Source organism: Pipra filicauda, unplaced genomic scaffold, assembly GCF_003945595.2.
Source record: "Pipra filicauda isolate LSUMZ 115617 unplaced genomic scaffold, ASM394559v2 scaffold285_size1263560_pilon, whole genome shotgun sequence".
Lineage (NCBI taxonomy): Eukaryota > Metazoa > Chordata > Aves > Passeriformes > Pipridae > Pipra > Pipra filicauda.
Window position 1 is genome coordinate 961,286 of NW_024104404.1, and position 20,484 is coordinate 981,769.

The following is a 20,484-nucleotide window of genomic DNA, read 5'->3' on the forward strand; positions in this document are numbered from 1 at the left end:
CTAAAAGTTTTGCTTGAGGGAAAGGGCTCAGACTCTGTCCCCACCCCTCCCAAAAAAAAAAAAACCCACAAGAGGTGGTGGAACAGGGAGGGGCAGTTAAGAGGGCTGGCACGGGGGCCAGGAGAAGAGCAAGGCTGAGGGGATGGTTGTGCTCTCTGTGCCCTCAGCGCCTGGCCAACTCCAAAGCCCACACCTCCCGCTTCATCAGCGCCAACCTCCCCTGCAACAAGTTCAAGAACCGCCTTGTGAACATCATGCCCTACGAGACCACCCGGGTGTGCCTGCAGCCCATCCGGGGCGTGGAGGGCTCCGACTACATCAACGCCAGCTTCATCGACGGCTACAGGTACCTCCTGCCGGGGGGTGTCCTCTGATGGGCTGTCTGAGCCCTGGGGATGGGGCTGGACTGGGGTTTAACACTTGGTCTGTTCTGTGTCAGCAGTGCAGTGCCACAGGTAAATTCCCACCCCCCCTCCAAATCCAACCTGCTGATCCAGCTTTTTCCCCCCGTGTGGTCTTAAATTACTGATCCCCCGAAGCAACTGAGCCCTTCTCCAGCTGCAGGCCCTAAACACAGAGTGGCAGTGGGGGGTGGGTTTGGCCTCTGGGAGGTTTCTAAGTGTGGAGTAGTCTTTTCATTACGTTTGTGATCCGGGGCAGTTTCATTATGTTTGCAATGCTGAGAGCTGCCCCAGGCAGCACAACCCCGTGCTCCAGCCCTCCAGGGCTGGGTTTGGAGCCCAAACTGAGGCAACAAAGCAACCCCATGTGCAGGTTCCCTCACATGCTGGCCCAGGCTGTGGCACCAGGGTTAGGGCAGCTCCATGGCTGGTGATTGGATTCTTGATGCTCTTCAGGCCCAGAAAACGTGGATTCTAGTTCATGGAATCAATCCCAGAATAGTTTGGGTTGGAAGAGACCTTAAAGATCATCCTGTTTCAACCCCTGCCATGGGCAGGGACACCTTCCACTATCCCAAGTTGCTCCAAGCCCCATCCAACCTGGCCTTGAACACTTCCAGGGATGAGGAGTCCACAACCTCTCCAGTTCCAGGGGAGGAACCCCTCCAGTTCCTGGTTCCAGGAACCTCCTTGCTAGTTCCAGTTCCTCCACAACCTCTCCAGTTCCCAGTTCCAGGAATCCAGAATCAAGCATGTTACACCCTTTTCCTTGTAGGGCACCATGGTGGAGTGAGCTCAATTTACCCCTTGGAAATGATATTTAGGGAAAGCTTCACCACAGGCTCTTTTTTTTGACCATTAACACCAAAGACACCCGCAGCCCTTTCGACCTCGTGCTGTTCCAGTTCTTCCCCAGCCTTTCCATGCATTTCCCAAAGCTCCTGCCCGGGCAGTTCTGCCACCTCTTGACCCTCTCCTTGCTCTGGGCTCTCCCCCAGGCAGCAGAAGGCCTACATTGCCACCCAGGGGCCGCTGGCAGAGACCACCGAGGATTTCTGGCGGATGCTGTGGGAAAACAACTCCACCATCGTCGTGATGCTGACGAAGCTTCGCGAGATGGGGCGGGTGAGTGGGGGCCGGGGGGGGTGCAGGGTTGGGGACAGTCCTGCAGGACAAGGACTAACAGGGACCTGTCTTGGCCCCGGGCAGGAAAAGTGCCATCAGTACTGGCCCGCGGAGCGCTCGGCACGGTACCAGTACTTCGTCGTGGATCCCATGGCAGAGTACAACATGCCCCAGTACATCCTGCGGGAATTCAAGGTCACGGATGCCAGGGTGAGTGCTGGGATGGAGCAGCCTGAACCCCTGCAGTGGGGGAAGGGGCTGGCACAAAACACGGGGTTCGGTGGGTTGGACTCCTTAAAGAAAGGCTGAGGTGAAAATGCTTTCCCTGGGAAAGTCTGGGATTATCAAGGGAGGAGAAATTATAGAATACCCTGGTTGGAAGGGACCCACAAGGATCATCGAGTCCAACTCCTGGCCCTGCACAGGACAAGGTGGGGGTCAGCCTCTTTTCCCCAGGATGAAAGGAAAACAGCCTGAAGCTGCACCAGGGGAGGCTCAGGTTGGACATCAGGAGGAATTTCTTCATGGAAAAAGTGGTCAGGCACTGGAAGGGGCTGCCCAGGGAGGTGGTGGAGTCCCCATCCCTGGAGGTGTCCAAGGAAGGAATGGATGTGGCACTCGGTGCTCTGGGCTGGGGGACAAGGTGGGAATCAGTCACAGCTTGGACTCGATGACCTTGGAGGTCTTTTCCAACCTCAGTGATCCTGTGACAACCCCAAGAATCCCACTGTGTGCCCGAGAGCTCAGCTGTGATGAGGAACAGAACACACGCACAGACACAGATTGTGCTTGACTATTTGTTCCCACAAATTGAAAGTGGTTTCTACGCTCTCCCACAGTCGTGAGTCACTTTGTTAGAGGCGTGCCCGGCTTTTGGGTTTGCTCGAGATGAAAGCAGAAAATATTTCCCCCAAAAAACTAATAAAAACCTTGCAAAGAATTCTCTACAGAAAATGTGCACTTGTCTGGCTGTCATTCATGTTCAAAGGAACACATTCACTCCAATAATCTTCGATTTGCTGTCGGATTCCTCATCCAAAGGAACATTTCAATACCTCCTCGAATTTGTTTAGCCAATGTAACCCTCCCTCTCACAAGCAGAGCCGTTGCTTTTGAGGTTGTCAAGAGTATTCCAGAACCTGATAATTCAATTTGCAAGGCTGAGAAGGAGGATGCCTCATCAGTCCTCGTAGAACAAGATTTATCTTCCTGTCAGCTGTAATTCTGACACTGTGGCAGCGCTTTGTGAAGATTGATAGAGAGGCCATCACCTCACCTTGAATGTTCCCTCGCTGAAGACTCCATCTGTGCTGTCTGCAGTGGTCAGAGCTTTCAGCACCTGCCAGGATATGGATCTGTGCTGACAGGCCGACTCTGGGAATGTCAACTGCAACATAAGCAGCTTCATCATGGTGGATCTGGATAATAAATACGGGTGCACTTGGCTAGAACACAGACTTGGCTCAACTTCTTGTGCCCTTTAACAAACTAGCAAGGAATTATTTTTTTTTTATTATTTTTTTTTTGCCTTTTCTGTTTGTTCTCCCAACTCCAGGATGTTTTAAAACTATTCCTGTTTTCTCCCCCAGGACGGTCAGTCACGGACTGTTCGGCAGTTCCAGTTCACTGACTGGCCAGAACAAGGTGTGCCAAAATCAGGAGAAGGTTTTATCGACTTCATTGGACAGGTACACAAGACCAAGGAGCAGTTTGGCCAGGATGGTCCCATCTCTGTCCACTGCAGGTAGGCAGGTGCAAATGGGAACACCTCGTTCATCTGGGGATGCAAAAGGAATTAAAATCCAGATATCTTCCCCCCTTTCCCACCCCATCCTTGCAGGCAGATTTCTCAGGGGTGTCAGTGCCAAACACTTGCTTCTGCCACCCAGATTCATTTCCCTTCAGCCCTGGGCACTGCCCACAAGGCTTTTGAACCTTTGTATATAGAGGAGAGGTATGAAATGCTGGTACTCTGGAGGAGATGGGAACTTTAGTGTTACATATATAATGTATGTAACATATATAATATTTAACCTGCAAAATCAGATATATTTTTTTACCACTTTCAGCCCAGTTCTGCACCACTAATGCTTGCTGACAGCAAGAATTTTGTACCTCCCTACCCATGGGCAGGAGAGGACGATCCATTCTTCAAAATATTTAATTTTAATATTACACGTTACTAATCATGTTCCCACTGAACGCTGTTTACCACTACCCAAAGCTTTTAATTTTTTTTTTTATTATCATTTCACTTTCTCAAACTTTTTTTTTGGGTCACACTCTGGCTATTTCTGGATATTCATCCTGGAGGACTGACCCTCCGCTTCCACCACGTTCCCAAGGCACAGCTGAACCCTACCCCGACCTCGGGCTTTACAAGAACATTTGAACATTGTAACATACCATTCCCTGGGTTTTTCTCTGCCATTCCTGCAGCGCTGGCGTGGGCAGGACCGGAGTGTTCATCACCCTGAGCATCGTCCTGGAGCGGATGCGCTACGAGGGGGTTGTAGATATTTTCCAGACTGTAAAGATGCTGCGAACACAACGACCTGCGATGGTGCAAACAGAGGTGAGCGGGGTGGGGACCCTGCCCTGGCCTGCCCTGGCCAAGCCCAGAGTGCTTCCTGCCTTTGGAATCATGGAATGGCTTGGGTTGGGAGGGACCTCAGAGCCCATCCCATGTGCAGGGACACCTTCCCCTAGACCACGTTGTTCCGAGCCCTGTCCGGCTGTTACCAAACAGCTCCTGATTTTAAACTAAATAACTTAATAAATGCAAATTCCTATTGCTCTAAAGTCTCTTAAAGATTTTCCTACCAGCCTGGCAGCCTCAGTTCTTCTCTCATCCCCACCTCTGGGGTGGGGGGGGACTCACCTGCCCCCAAGCACAGCCCACCCTGGCTGGGGGGAGATGTTTGGTGCCTGAGAGACTCAGACAGAAAGGGCAGGGCTGGGCTGGGCTTTCCTCTCCCAGGAGAATCAGGGAGGTTCCTGCTCAGCTTTGTGCTGTCTGGAAAGCAGGACAGGGATCCCAAGGAGCCATTTCCCACCTCTGAAGCCGGTTCTCTTTGCTCTTGGCAGGATGAATACCAGTTCTGTTACCAGGCAGCTCTGGAGTATCTGGGAAGTTTTGATCACTATGCAACATAAAAAGCCATCGTTGTGCAGACTCTACCAACCACTTCAGTCCTGGAAGGCCTCTTCTGACCCAGGAGGAGCGCTTGAACTTACAAAACTGACTCAGAAGAAGTACCTTTTCATCTGGACAATGCATCGGGGAGCAGGGGGGAGGATTGGAAGGAACACCCCTTCGGGAACTCCATGGTGTAACCTGGCCCGCCCAGAGGCAGCTCGGGAGGTGCTTGAGGGGCTGCTTGAAGTGGTGAACTGCTCTTGTTACCTCAAGTGGTGTTCGCTGTGGAGGACGTGTGGACGTGGTGAAAACAGATCCAAAAGCTAAAAAAAACACGCCTTGGGAAACGTTTCTGCTGGAGAAGGGAAGGAAAAACAAAACAAAAAAAAAAAACAACAAAACGACTTTGGTTACATCATTAGAGTTCAGTTTATTTACTAATATAGTTGGCAGTCTTTAAAGGAAGTCACTTGCAGAATTGAAGGTGTTCTGTGAAAGAAAAGGAACTTAAATCTCAACACTTGGGCAAACTTAGGGTCAGGAGTTCTTCTAGCTGGAGTCTTAATAACCTCAGCAGCAGCACTGGGAGGATTCTGGGCTTGCAGGCACCTTGCAAACAGCACCCACGGAATGCCCCTGCCACGCCAGAGGTTTTATAGCTCACATTTTGAATACTTGGAACATTCCTCATTTCTTCTAATTCCAAAATTTATTTTTTAGGATATTTAAAAGGATAGAGAAAGAGAAATATCAAACCCCAGAGCTGGCTGTGTGGGGTGGCCCCCTCCCCTGGCACAGTGGTGGGACCTGGGCTGGGGTCACTGACTGCTGGCTCTGGTCCCCTTTTCCAGCACATCTGGCTTTCCTTGGAGCAGGATGGGACACCCCAGGAAGAAAGGCAGCCCCTTCCCCAGGCTCTTTGCACATTCACACCCCCCCATTCCTGCTGTGAGCAACTGTGCCCCCCCCCCCCTCAGTTCCTGCTGGGAGCATCCCCCTGCCAGGAGCCCCAGAAACGCCCTTAAAGGAATTTATTTCCAGTAAATTTATTTCCAGTATCCAAGTGGTTCTTGCTGCCAGCCCCTCACCTCTGGGAGCCATGTGGAGCTACTCTCAGGACTATCCCAGTACCACATCACAGCTCCCACTCCCACCATGCTCCCAGTCCCACACTGTCCCCTGGCACAGCTCCCAACGTGCCCCAGCTGTAAAAGAACTGGGAAAGATCCAGGAAGGTGCATCCAATGGCAAATACTGTGAGTGGCTTTCTTTAAAGTATCGATGTAACTGTAACAAGTGACATTACCTTTTTTTTTTTTTTTAAATAGTGTATTTTTTCCTTTTTTTTTTTTTTTAAAAAAAAGACAAAGAATATCAGTCAATGAATTTAAAAGAAAAAATTTGCTTATTTGTTCATATTATGTTCAAAGACAGTCTATTTTTTCACTGTAGAAATGTTACGTGTAATGGCTGTGATATATAAAAAAAATGCAGTGCAAATTGCTACTTCTACATATTGCTTTTCTACCATTTAAAAGGTTTAACTTGCTCATGTAAGAACAAAATGTCCTTTCTGGATTTTTTTTTTTTTTTTTTTTTTTTTTTTTTTTTTATGGGTTCCTTTGTTTCCAGTCACAGACATATCCCAGGGGAGGGTGGGAGAGCAGCAGGTGTAAGAGGTGGTGGCAGTGCCAATTCCCTCCCCTTCAGCTGTGGCCACGCAGGGCCAGGGCTGAACTGGGAGATTCAGCAGCACCAGTGGCTTTATGAGGACTGGTGAGACTTTCTTTTGGAGCCTTGACACCCATCAGGGGTTTTAACATCACAGGTGTATTGCCCAGGTCTCTGTCTTTGTGCTGGGTGTAGCTGAAATGCTCTTCCAGGAGTTTTCCTGCACAGAGGACAGGATTTCTGGGAAAACCCCCACTGCCTGGAGCTCTGCTTGCCTCTGACTTTTCCCTTATTTTTTTTTTTTTTATTTTTATAGAAGGGGTAATCATGGCCATCAAGTGCTGCCCAGAAACCCCCACACAACCCCTTTCCTGTCTTTAACCCAAAAAAAAAAAAAAAAAAAAAAAAAAAAAAAAAAGAACCGACTGAAAGGCTTCTTCGAGATTTTACTTATTTGTGTGAAAGTTGCCCAAATTTCTAAGTATGTTGCAGCAAAATCTTACTGGACAAGTTTGGGGGAGGGGGGGGAGGTTTTTTTCTTTGTATGAGAGCAAAGTGCTGTTGCTTTCACACTGTTATTTCAAACTGAAACAGTAAAGTGGTTTTCATACCACGGTGTATGTAGATATATTGACTTTGTATTAAAGGAAGATTGTCTGAAGCCTGGCTGCAGCCCCTTGTGTTGGGGGGAGAGGGCAGGGAAGGAAGCAGCTGCTCTGTGCAACCCAACCAGCCTGGAATCCTCCCTGCTGGTGCCCAGGGCCAGGTAACAGGTTGCTCTCCCTCTGCTCTGCTTATGCTCCTGCTAAAAATAGGCCCCTGTACGAGCCAAACATGTGGCTGCAAAGAAACAGGCTCATTTGGGAGCTTTGGGCCAACCAGTGCAGTGCCACAGGCACCAGTTTGCTGCTGGTTTGGTGATGGATGTGTGTGGGAGGGCAGCCAGGACCGGCACGGACCACAAAGGTTCTGCCTACCTGGAGGTTTTAACCTTTGGTGGTTGTCTCTGCTGCCCTGACAGTGTTTCCCTCGTGTGGCACAAAGCTCAGCACCCCTGTCCCTGCTCAGGCTGGAGCCCAGGGGGGACAAGGGTGCACAGTCCAGGTGCCATCCTGGCTCAGGGTGGTGGCTCTGAGCTACAGCCAAGGGGTGGGAAAGCCCTCAGTGGATAAAGAGCCTCCCTCAGAGCAGGAGCCAGCAAATGGTTCCATGTGAGGGTCACGGCCACAGCTGAGGGAGGGTCCCATGCCTGCACTGAGATAGTCCAGGAGGAGAAGGCAGTGGATAAAGAGCCTCCCTCAGAGCAGGAGCCAGCAAATGGTTCCATGTGAGGGTCACGGCCACAGCTGAGGGAGGGTCCCATGCCTGCACTGAGATAGTCCAGGAGGAGAAGGCAGATCCCTGGAAAAGCCCATCCATCACCTGCAGACAGCAGGGTGGGGATGCCAAAAGCAGAAGGCTGAGCTTCATCTCAGTGACAGCCTGAAACAGGTTGCTCAGAGCAGCTGTGGCTGCCCCATCCCTGGAAGTGTCCAAGGCCAGGTTGGATGGGGCTTGGAGCAACCTGGGCTAGTGGAAGGTGCCCCTGCCCATGGCAGAGGGTGGCACTGGATGTTCTTCAAGGTCCCTTCCAACCCGAACCATTCCGTGATTCCATGAGCTGCTGAAAACCTCTCGTCCCACTGAGCCAGACCTTGCTAAGCCAAGCCCCAGGCTTTCCTAGGTCTGTGCCAACCATGGCTCCTCCTCACAGGTAGGCTGAGCCCAGCCTGAGCCTCCCACCTCACCCACCTTATGCCAGACGGGAGCACAGCAGGAGAGGCTGGCGAGGACACTTTGGAGGAGGATGGAATTGTTCTGCATCAGGGATTCTTCCCTCCCTCCCTCCCTCCCACAGCTGGGCTGGACCAGCACAGCCTCCCTCTCCCTACTACACTGACACCACGAGCAGCAGTTGGAATCAGGCTTAAAGAAAAGAACAAAAAATTAATTAGCGAGTTCACCCAGAACCTGATGAGCAGTGGGGTGAGTCGAGATCCCAGGAATTGCCTCACCTCCCAAATATTGTTACTCCATGGGAGAGATGGAACAGGGAGAGGGAGCCAACCAAACATCAAACAGCAACAACCCTGATGGCTCAGGAAAAGGAGGAGAAAGGAATAAACCCCAGAAATCTCCTGGTTTATTACCATGTCTCGTGTACCTGCCTCCCTCCAGGCAGTCGTGGGAATAGTAACGAGGTTTGAAAATTCATAATCTGGATTCAAAGATAATTTGTAGCACGAGTGGCTCCACGGCTCAGCCACACCACACAGCACAGACACCTCTCCCCAGCCTTCCAGTGGGTGATTTTTGATGCTCACTTTCTGTTCTCACTGAAAAACAGAAAGGAAAAACTGATTTTTCTGCTAAGCTCTGCTTCTCCCCCTCCCTCCTTCCCTACCTGCTCCCCTGCACTCCCAGCAATGCTATTCCTGTCTCTCTGTGACGTTAATCACTCCCATCATTGCTCTCCAGGCTCTTATTTTGGTTCCATCCTTTTCTGAGCTGGCGTGACCATCCCCCGGGTTGAGATGCAAAACCCTCACGGAACTGAAATAAATTCCACACGGAGCACAGGAAGGTGAGTGACAAAGAGAATTGGAACAACAGCTGGGAACTAAGTAAATCTCTCAGAAAAACCCAACCAACACCACAGGAAGCCAGTTAGGGAAGCAAATATAGAATGAAACCTCATTGAAGGGGTGAGGGTCACTCAGACTTACAGTGAGTCCACCTTGGCCCTGCAGCTGTGATGGTCCTACAGCAGCTCCTCTCAGAAGGTCAAGGAACAGAAGCAGCATTGCTGGGAAGATCCCATTCCCATCTTTGCCTCCTGGTTTCCTTTGCATCTCTCCTTGCAAGTGTAAAACCCATGAGCAGAAATTCCAGCAGAGCCTGTGGCACCATTAACAAACTTGGGTCCCTCCTCCTCTCACATCACGAGATGAGGAAGAGCTTGTGGGAGGAAAGAGGCAGAAGGGTCCTCCATCCCCAGCTGATGGACACACAGGGATGCTCCAGAGAAAGATTCTGGCACAGAAAAACCCACTTGAGGTGTCCTGATTTGGGCATCCAGAGACACCTCCAGTGACAAGGAAGGGCCCAGAGGTGCTCATGGCCAGTAAACACCCCTGTGGTTCCCTGCAGCTGGTCTGGATAGACCCCAGGGAACCAAAGTGGGAAACACAGGTCACATCACTCAGGGGCTGACTGAAACCATCAGGACCAAACTGTGCCAGCCCTTGCACTTTTACATCCCCAAAGATTCCAGCAGCAAAGCCAAAAGGATTGTAAACCAAGAGCAGAGACCACAAACGAGCTCCCAAGGGCAAAGAGGGGTAAGGGAGGACCTGCTGTGACCTGACCTCAGCTCCACAAACCCTCCTCACTGGCACACTTGCTCCTTTGGCTCAGCTCCATGTAATTCATCCCACAAAGCTTCATTTGATCACACCGGGTAAGAGCAGGTTTGATGCTCTGTCCCTGCTGAAGACCAGGACACCCTCAGCCTCCAAGGCACCACAGACACATGGAAAAAATCCCCATGGAAAAAATCCCCATGGAACAGTCTCAGTGCTGCAGCCTCTTACTGGTGAAAGAAGCTGCTGGAATTACATCCCAGTTGTGCTTTATGGATGTGACAGCCCAACGTGCTGGAGCTGTGATTAAGGAATGAGAAGAGGGATGATAACAGGGATGATTCCAGGCTCTGGGATGTGCCTGGTTCACCCCAACTGCCCACCCTGGTGCCCAACCCGGCTACAAGGAGTAAATGAAACAGGAGCTGTTGCTCCAAGATCAGTATTCCAGGGCTCCCTCTGCCAGACAGCACCAGTCTGAAACCTGGCAAGTGGCTGACTTTCATTTTAATTAACCACTAAGTGATGGCCCATTAATGCCCGTTTTCAGCAGGGCGGGAGGGGAGGCTCTTGTTCCTCATTGATCCCAGGAGTTTTTTCACTCTCTCTGTCTCTCTTTTCTTTCTCTCACACAAGCTCTGACAGCTTTGACAGAGAGTTTATTAGAGGTGTGAGCAGGGGTGGAAGGAGTAAATCATTGCAGGTAATATTTTTATAGAAAAGGGCTGTCACAAAGCCTCTGGATCTACACGGACACGATTCCTGCCAGAGGAGAGGGGTTAAGGCAGGGACAGTGGTTTTACAAGGGAATCTTGGAGCCTTCTGTTATTAAAGATGAGGACACTGAGAACTGAGCCAAACCCACCCCTTCAGAACAGCCCACAGCACTGGTTTTCCTTAGGGAGCATCCAGGGCTGCTCCAAGGAGCAGCATCCCACAGAAGGGGATTCAGGCAGGAGCATTCCTGGTGGGCTTCAGAGCTGTCCCCAGCCCTGGCCAGTGCTGGTCCCACCTCCAGGGCAAGCACTTCTATCACCCTCAGAGCCCTCTCCAGCACCTGGGGGATCCCACAGAATTCCTGGCATCATTTCTGTGCAAATCCTGCAGGGATTCCTCTCACAGCTTAATAAATGTCTCCTTAAGCCCTTCCCTCTCTCCTCTCCCTTTAACATAACCTTGTGTACATCCAGAGGTCAATCCTGAACGACTCTGCTCAAGTGCAGCTGCTGAAAGGCCACCAAGCCCCAAGTCCCCCTTGCCAGTGCCACCTGCAGACCCCAGACCATGTCCTGGCATGGGGTAACCCCACCCTGCCCACTCCAGCCTGGCCACCTCCTCCCCAGCCAGCAGAGACCCTGCACGTCCATCCCTCCATCTGCCACGGGCCATCCCAACAGGGATCACCCAGTGAGGGTCATCCAGACCCCCACAGCCACTCTGGGGCTGCCCCATAAAGCTCAGAGCAGCAGAGAGCCCTTCCCAGGGGCTCAGAAGGAACAGGCTTGTCCCAGTTCCCCTTTTCCACCACACTGGGCAAAAGCAGTTTGTGCCTCAGTCCAAATTTGCAGCAGCCTGGATGCCAAACCCCTGAGGGATTGATTTGCAAAAGCCCCCAGGCCTCTGCACAGCCCTAAACCAGGAGCCCCTCAGTCCCCTGCAGCAGAACAAAGGCTTTTAAAGTAGCTGTAACTGTAATTTACATTCCAGAGGAAAAGGAAGAGCTTTTCTTGGTTTACAGAATTACCCAAGTGGCAAAGCAGTTCCCAGGCCAGGAGAAATTCCTCACGTTGCAATATGCTTTAATTATACCAAGAGCAGCAGTAAGAGACCGAGAAATCAATTCCTTCTCCTAAATAAGATGGTTGCAAATTCCAAGTCGGTAAGTGAACAGATGTAGAACTGAAATGGAAAAAGTAAATACACTCAGAGGCACTGAGAAAATTGTCTGACAATCGCTACAAGTTCATCCACTGGGAAAGGGATACAGGGAACCTGCTCCCAGATTTCCTGAGGAGGAAACCACGAGTTCAGTCACTCTCATTGCAGTGTCACCTGAGGTGCCACAGCCCCTCCACTGCACCCACACCTGCACATCTCCCACCTTGGAGCACAATGGATGCCACAGCCCAAGAGCTGCCACCCTGCAGACCCCTCACCAGGGTCTGAAGGAAAAACCCACCCCGGCTTCCACTTTCCTGCCATCAGCTGCTCCCCCCCTCCTGCTCTTGGCACCACCCTCAGCCCATCCAACACCAACTCTCAGCACAGCTGGAGCCATCCCAGACCCACAGGGCAGCTCCTGCTCTTCCATGAGGCCAAATGTCCCCCCAGCCCAGAGGGAGCCCTGGGAAACCCCACTCCCACTGGCACAGGGTGCCCAGGGAAGCTGTGGCTGCCCCAGCCCTGGAAGTGCCCAAGGCCAGGTTGGAGCAACCTGGGATAGTGGGAGGTGTCCCTGCCCCTGGCAGGGGGTGGAAGGACCTGGGAATGTGGCTGAAGCCTAAACAGCAGCTTTTTAATAACACCACTCTCTCTCCAACCATTTAATGTATTCACTCCAACCCATCTTTAATCTCCCTATTTTTCCATTGTCTACTTATCCATCCATCCATCTGTGGAGTGGGAACACCAGAACCCTTTGCAACGTGCCCAGAGATCAGAGCCCAACATCGTGATTTTTTCCCACCCTTATCTCCTGAAACACGGACACACACAGTTCCCTGCAGGCATCAAAGGAGGGAATTCCTGACACACACAATTCCCTGCAGTCATCAAAGGGGGGAATTCCTGACACACACAATTCCCTGCAGTCATCAAAGGGGGGAATTCCTGACACACACAATTCCCTGCAGTCATTAAAGCAGGGAATTCCTGATCAAGGGAGTTTGGGCTCCCTCCATCTGCATCCCTGCATCCATACAGGCACACACACACATGCAGATGGCAATCCCAGATTAATAAGTTACACAAGGGGTTTATCCCAGGCTTACTGAGGATAATAAACCCCTCAAAAAAAAAAACAAACAAACAAATCCAAACAAAAAAAAAAGTGTCCAAATGATTAAAAAAAATAAAGAAAAAAACCCCTCTTTTCTTTAAATATATAACATTCTGCCTGAGCTGCATGTAAGGTGTTGTTCAGGAAATTGCTAAACGTCCCTAATTCAGGTTCCACTCCACCAGGCCCTTCTCCCATCTCCTGGCTGGGAGAGCCCCAGGCAATTCCCAGAGGGATAACTGGCAGCCCAGGGCAGGATGGGGATGGCAAAGTGGTATTGCTGTGAACAAAGAACAACCCACACTCATTCAATAGATATATTTTTATATTCTTTTAAGGCAACAAACACCCTGTTAAGGCTCAGACTGGCCGGGGCTTGGAACACCCTGGTCTGGTGGAAGGTGCCCCTGCCCATGGCAGGGGGTTGGAATGATCTTTAAGGTCCCTTCCAATCCAAACCACTCTGGGATTCTGTGAGGTGTCTACCCACGTGCTAAGGCTCAGGAGAAGGTGGGTGGGTGGTCCTGCTGCCTTCCTGGATCCATGGAATCCCTGGAGGAGGCAGAGCCGAGGGGCTGAACACCGACGGCTCCCGGTGGCACCGCAGAGCTCCCGGCCCCACCTGAGCTCCTGCATTCCCAGGATCCACCAGTAAATAAACAGATGTCCCACCTGTAAATCAAGGGGCAGGTAGAGGGGAAGCTCTTTGCTGTGCAGCTTTTTTAACCCAGCTCAAATGCTTTGGGTCTGGTTTGGATAACGAGCTCCCGGTCTGGGTTCCCTGCTCCTCACCCTGACTGTGACACCAGGACTAGACCAGAGCAACTTCCTTCACTTCCCACAGCCCAACAACAACCAGGGGCAGACAAAGAAGCCAGTGGAAATGTGAATTTTTGTGGTTCCTACTTTTAATTCAGGCCCTTGCAGACAGCAAAGGGAGTTCCATTAATAAACCTTGGCCGTGGCTTTCCAACACAACTCACCAGGGCTCAATCCCACCAGGACACCTCAAACAAGGCCAGATTTTTGGAAGGCATCCCCAGTATTTTCCAAACCCACCCTGATGTTCTCCCACCATCCCCTCCAGCATTACTTCAACATCTGGGGAAGCAGGAATGCCAACAAAGGGCTCAAGTGCTGCCAGGGACCTGCAGCCACAAGTCTTCCCAAAGGACACAGTGACACCACGTTGAACAGCAGCAGAAACCTTCTGCTTGGGTTGTTAATCCACACAATCAGTTTAAAATAGATAAAACCGAAGTAACATTTTCCACACTGTTATATTTAACAAACAGAAGGGGACACAGCAGAGATTTATATGTATTCTCCCAAAATCTGGGGGAGGAAGGACGGTGCAGTTTGGGTAGAGAACACATCCATCTTCACTTCCTCCAAAACACACAATGGAATGAGCTGCTGGAGCATTTGCCTCGGGGGTGAGGTGCAAACCCTTCCCACAGCCCGAGCAGAAGCAGCACCTCTCTGAATCACACAGGCAGAAATACAATGAAAAGGACAAAAAAAAAAAAGGCAAATGAGTTTAAAAAAAGCCGCCTTAGGCCCTGTGGATATTGGCCACGGGGTATTTTTAGAGGCTGGGGAGGAGATGCTGAAGATGCCTTCAGGGAGATGGTGCCAGTGAGTCACCAGCAGCAGGAAAGTGGAGCTGAGTCTGCCTGGGGGGTGTTGGGGTCTCCCTGATGCCATGTGGTCACCACAGCTCTGGAAAAGACCTGGAGCTACATCAGCTTTTCCAAACCACCAAACCCCCTCCCAGCCTCCAGGAGTGTCCTGGTGCTTCACACCAGCAAGCAACAGGGATTTGGGGGGTGAGACACGGATATTTCAACCCTCAGCCCTCCTGCACCAGGGGGACAAACAGTGGGAAGGCGAAAATGTCTTGGAGGAGGGACAAGGGAGTAACACCAAAGCAGAACAAGCTGGGAGGGCTGTTGCTAAGAAGCCAGCAGTGCCTCTAGCTGTGGATCAACCACAGGGAATCACTGATGGTTTGGGTTGGAAGGGACCTTAAACCCCTCCAGTTCCACCCCCTGCCATGGGCAGGGACACCTCCCACTAGCCCAGGTTGCTCCAACCTGGCCTTGGACACTTCCAGGACTGGGGCAGCCACAACTTCTGTGAGCAACCTGTGCCAGGGCCTCACCCCCCTCACAGGGAAGAATTTTTTCCCAATATCCCATCTAACCCTGCCCTCCATCAGCTTGAAGCCATCCCACCTCATAGCACAAACACCACTGACCTTGTCCTGCACCAGCCAACCTCCATCCCCAGGGAAAGCAAAGCCTCTGGGTGACTCCAGGCCCCTGCCCTGGATATCCCAGGGCAGGCACAGGCAGGATGAAGATGAAGCACAGCAGGACTAGGGATGATCAGGACCCCAGGTCCTGCAAAGTGGTGTCAGGTGTGTGTGGTTTGGGCAGCAGCAGCTGGGTGGAACTGCTGCTCCTCTCTGCAAAGAGAAAATCTGCTCCAGCTGCCACACCAGAGAAAGGAGGTTAAAGATGTTAGAGAATAGTATTCAAAAAATGTTTAAGAATAATATTCCAAAGTGGTTTTTTTTTGCTTTTCCAAAATGAAAACTGCCCTCAGCTCTGGAGGCTGCCACGTTCAGGAGATGCTGCTCAACTTCATGCAACTCCAACACTTCCAGGTTGTTTGTCTGGCAGGTGGGAACGTTGTGCTGGTTATGAGGACAGGAGGGACATCTGTGCTGTCCCTGCCCCCCCCCCAGGGTGAGTGAGGTGCTGGGAGGAGGGACCTTGGTGTCAGCAGTTCTGCTCTGCCAGGCTGAGCTGGAAAGGGCAGAGTATGAACCATCTGTGCCACTGCCACGTGGATGTGGCACCTCGTGGCTCATCCCACGGGGCAACACAGGAGGAATCCCTTCTTTGTACCAGAGACAGGGCTTCAACCAAATCCCAAATCCCACTCTGTTTCCACGAGGAACACACTGCCCAATCCCTGCCATTTCAAGCTGAACCTCTGCAAAAGCCACACAAAGCACCACGGCTTGGTTTGGTCTTGGAGAGATTTGGTCTTATCCTTCTATTAGTTGTCACAAAAGCAAATCCAGCACTACCCTGGTGAAGCATCAAGGTCTGGAAATCACATTCCTCCAAGCTGGACATTTATTCCACCAAGGAGACTCCAAGCTACTCTCCCAGTTTTCCACACAGACCCTCCCTGAAGGCACCAGTCTGACCTTAACCCACCGTGCCCTTTCCCTGTGCCAGGGCAGTGGTTTTCCACCTTGGTTGGCATCCACGGCCTGTACTGCAGTGAAATGGGTCCAAGGGAATTTGGGACACAAGGATGAGCCACAGGGCAGTGCTTGTGCAAGAGAGCAGAGCTTTGGAAGAGACTCAAACAGGTGTTTTTGAACAAAGAAATTGGAAGGAACTCGCTGCCCCTGGGAATGGAATCGTTGAGGCTGGAAAAGACTCCAAGATCATCAAGTCCAAACTTCGACCAAATCCCACCCTGCCCACTATTCCATGCCCTCAAGTGCCACTTCTACTCGTTATCTGACCACCTCCAGGGCTGGTGACTCCACCACTGCCCTGGGCACCCTGTTCCAGTGCTTAACTTCCCTTCCAGTGCAGAAATTCTCCCTAATATCCAACCTAAACCTCCCCTGGTGCAACGTGAGGCCATTTCCTCTTGTCCTGGGACAAACACAGACCCCCACCTGGCCACAACCTCCTTGCTCCCCCTGGCCATGCTCACCTGAAGAGCAAAACCCCCTTCCCCGTGCAGTTCTTTGCATGTTTTTAGCATTTCTGGGGATGGGGGGGATGTTCAGCCCTCCAGGATGAGGATCCACAGCTCCAAGGACTCACCTCCACCTGCACAGAAGGTGGGAGAGGCCCAAACAAACCATCCACGGGTCCAACTCACGAGACAGGGGGTGTCAGAGGGGGAAACTTTCCACAGGTGTCATCTGGGAACACAAATTTCACTGTCTGGAGCAGGAAGAAACACTTTCACAATTTCTTACCCTCCAAAGTCTCACTGTCCATCTCCCACCACCATCTCATCCCACCCAACTCCCACCTCCCTCTCCTCAGACCTCTTGGACTTGCAGGAGGGGGTTGTATTTTAGGATATCCCCTTTTAGCTACAAAGAATATTTTTAGGTTGAAACCCAAAGATAAATCAAACCAAATTACTATTCCCCCAGGAAAAGCAGATTCAAATTGCTGCTCAATTTTTTATCTAAATAATGTTTAAATTTTAAAAAGGGAGGGGGGAGAAAAAACTAATTACATCTTTGTGTGAAAGATCATAAATCACATAATTACAATGGGAACCTCTGCATCTTTCCAACACACCAAAAGCAGACTACACAAGTTCTTATCTCATTACTGTTTAATTAAGAATTATGTTTGAGCATCTTCTTTTTAATTATCACGGAGCCCAGATGACTTCTAATCTCCTTTTTACCCAAAATGAGGGAAGGTGCAGTCCAAAAGGGGCACTAATGAATTTACAGTTTGCTCTTCGGGGAACTTTAATAAAATTTACTTCACACAGAAGATTAACACTGATAAAGTGAACTTCCAAAGAGAACATTTGGTTCCTTTCAATTAACATCACACGACTGTCAGGAGCTTGTGAAGGGGATGCTGAGGTGTTATTTTTTTGGAAGAATTCCTTCCCAACGTCCCATCTAACCCTGCCCTCTGGCAGTTTGAAGTTCCATTTCCCTCCTCTAAACATCAGGAGAAACTTTTCCCCACCAAAACATTTCCCCACCGAGGTCTTTGCCCCGTGTCACCTGAGGTGACAACCTGCAAAGAACACACACACATATATATGTTTTTTCAAGCCCAGCACGCAGCAAACACCTTTTAATTCAATTGGTTGAATTGACACAGAGAGATTATTAGTTTTCAGTAAGATTTGATTCAATTAATTAGCCTGAAAATATCAGCACAGCCAGGCAAGCAAAGAAAAACAGAGATAAATCCCTGCCATGGTGCTGCTTCATCTTTTAAAGGCAATTAACTCTTAGTTATTAGCTTTTAATTAGGGAATAATAATGACACCATTAATACAGTTTATTATACTTGTCAGCAGACAGCTGTTCCAACCAGATTCTATTATCAGATCTCGGAGCCTTTTGTCTGCTCCTTGTTCAGGGGGGGAAGCAGAGACTTCCCAAGCCCTGGCTGGGGGCCGGGGGTGAAGCCCCAGCACAGAGCTCTGGGCTGTGCCCTCGCAGGGATCTGGCTCTCACCCCACCCCCTTCCCAAGGAGGGATGCAGAAGGAGCATCAGCTCCCTCCCAGACTCCAAAGGAGCCTCGCATAATTACCAGGGATTTTAGCGGTCTGTTAAATAACCATCTGAGATGGTTTTTTCTCTCTCGGAGAATCCTGGTGGCAGCAGGATCCAGCCCTGACTGCATCCGATGTCTCTCTGCCGGGTAATTCCCGTGCCTTTCCTGGAGGGGGCAATGCTGGAGCTGTGCCAAAGCTGCTTTTACACCTCAGCTCAGAGCATCTGAGACGGATCCCGAACGTTCCCGACGCCAAAAAATCCCCTGGTTTGTTTTGTTCTCCCCTGATCCCTTCGGAAGGGCCGCGCAGAGCAGAGATGGTTTGGAAACAATCAATCACTTGAAAGATATTCAGCATTTGGAATAATTCTATCCATTCCTAATCCCATTCCACCCCACTGCTGGGTGCATGTCACTACACACAGGCAGCTGCCAAGGCTGCCAGAAAAACCATGGAATGCTCTTTTTTTGTGTGTGTGTGCCCCAAATTTACCCTGAAACCATAAACTTCAAATCCTGCTGGAAGAGCAACCACCATCACCTTGGCAGTGCCAAATGCCTCGAGCTTTCACTGAGGTTTAATTCTTTCAGTGTCTGCTGAGTCACTAAAATCAAATCTCCAGAAGGCCAGTGATTACCCAGCAAACCACATGTTCCCAGTATTTTTCCCATCATCCTGTTTCACTGTGTGCCAGGCAGAGCTGTGGTATCCACCCAGCAGAGACTGGAAACCATTCCCAGGGCACAAGCCTGTCTTCACTGCTGTTTATTATTCCTTTATCACACAGGAATTAATCTTACTCCTAATTCTGCATGCAGGATGCTACAGCAATACAAAAAATGCAATGCCATAAATTTCCCCCCTCTACTTTGGAGTTAATAAATCACAAAAACAACTGTAAAATTTTCTGTTGGGTTCCACTACCTGGGTTTTAATTTGTTTTCCTTGCTGTGGACTGGAGGAAGCCCTAAGGGAAACACCAGGAGCTTCTTGAACCAACAGCCTGCTCATGGAAAGAATTTTTCTCATCCTCCCCCAACACAGTGCAGGAAAGAAATGAACTTGGGGCAGGAATAAAGTAGTTGGAAGAACCTATTTGCAATTTTCTACAGGAGAGTACAGAGTTGGTAAACTGAAAGGAAAGCACAGAGTTGGTAAACTGAAAGCAAAGCTGTTCAGAAGGAAAAACTCCCACTGAGAATTGAGGTAAAAATAAGAAGGAGAAGGGTGGCAGGATTATAAAGGATGGCAGGATTATAAAGGGTGGCAGGATTCAGGAATTGCAGCACAGAGATGCTGCACTGAAGGAAAAAGGAAATGGTAGGGGGAACATCAGTGGTGGGAAACTACACCAGGACACGGCAGCTCTGGGGGCAGATGGCCTGGAGTGCTCCAGAGCCTCCCAGGAGCTGATTTTATCCCAGTTTTCCCCCCTCCTGACAGGTCCCAGGTGTGATGCTGGAGGCGTTCGGCTCATCTGTGTCGGCAGCTCCCAGACCAAGCTCCCTCTCCCTTCACACCAGTGACTAAGCCTGAATATTTTAGGAGAAGCTGTTGTAGATGTCTCGGTGCAACTATAAAAACTTCTCAGCTGAGGGATTTTTTTTTTGTGCTCTGGGCAGAAGCTGGGAGAGGAAAACCAAGGGAGAAATTGAATTTCAACAAACTTCACCTCTAAAATTCATCCAATGCCTGAGATCAGGAGGCACTTCAGGGCTACTTTGCTCACACAGCTCGAGGTGAGGGTGTGCAGGAGCTAAATCAGGGCCCTGGTAGCACGAGAACCACCAAGAGCTTGTGGCAACTCACCTTTAATTTAAACCCCATCACTGGAGTGGCACAGCCAGGCTGGGAGGGCAAAGCAGGCGCAGGTCCCCAGAGGAGGATGGGTTTTCCTCCTGTCCTTTAGGGAGGAATGTCCATCAGATCCATCCAAAAGGGATCCCCCAGAGCTTGGTGGCAGGAGGGAATTAACTCACCTGGAGCTGTGCAAGTGCAACTTCTCTGGGGGTCCAACTCCCCTTCCTGGCAGTCCCAAACTCAGCTGACAACCATCCCACGTCCCTGACCTGGACACACGTGGGTGTCTCCCAGCAGGAACACCACACTCCCAGGGTGGGCAAAGCTGTGGAGAGGAGCAAAGGACAGCACAGTTAATGCTCTGCTATTCTCAGTTTTAAGAGGGGCTAAGGGAAGGAAATCTCTCTGCAGCCCAGGGCCTGCAGGGACCCCGGCTGAAGGAGAGGGGGGCTCAGTTCCTGCCCCCCATTCCCATGTCAGTCTTGCACCAGGGGATTTATTTCCAATTTTACTGCTGCTCTGATTGGTATGTGATAATTAGGGCAGGAAATAGCAGGTTATCAGGGAGGATACACCAGAGGAAAGGCCCAGCCATGCCATGGGCTGGACAAAATAAAAGGGATGGTCCCTTTTATTGGGCTTTTGGC

At 50.5% G+C, this 20,484-nt stretch overlaps 1 protein-coding gene across 13 annotated transcripts in view; it reads left to right on the top strand.

Moving 5' to 3' along the window:
* The window catches only part of PTPRS (protein tyrosine phosphatase receptor type S), a 165,924-nt gene extending 158,927 nt beyond the window's left edge, over window positions 1-6,997 (top strand). For all 13 annotated transcript variants that reach the window (XM_039382823.1, XM_027724504.2, XM_039382821.1 and 10 more), the window contains 6 exons: window positions 168-346; window positions 1,400-1,526; window positions 1,611-1,736; window positions 3,116-3,270; window positions 3,966-4,101; window positions 4,614-6,997. In XM_039382823.1, coding sequence (XP_039238757.1) covers window positions 168-346; window positions 1,400-1,526; window positions 1,611-1,736; window positions 3,116-3,270; window positions 3,966-4,101; window positions 4,614-4,682 — 792 coding nt within the window. In that variant the 3' untranslated portion in view covers window positions 4,683-6,997. The remainder of the gene's footprint in view (window positions 1-167; window positions 347-1,399; window positions 1,527-1,610; window positions 1,737-3,115; window positions 3,271-3,965; window positions 4,102-4,613) is intronic.
* Window positions 6,998-20,484: the final 13,487 nt, after the last annotated feature.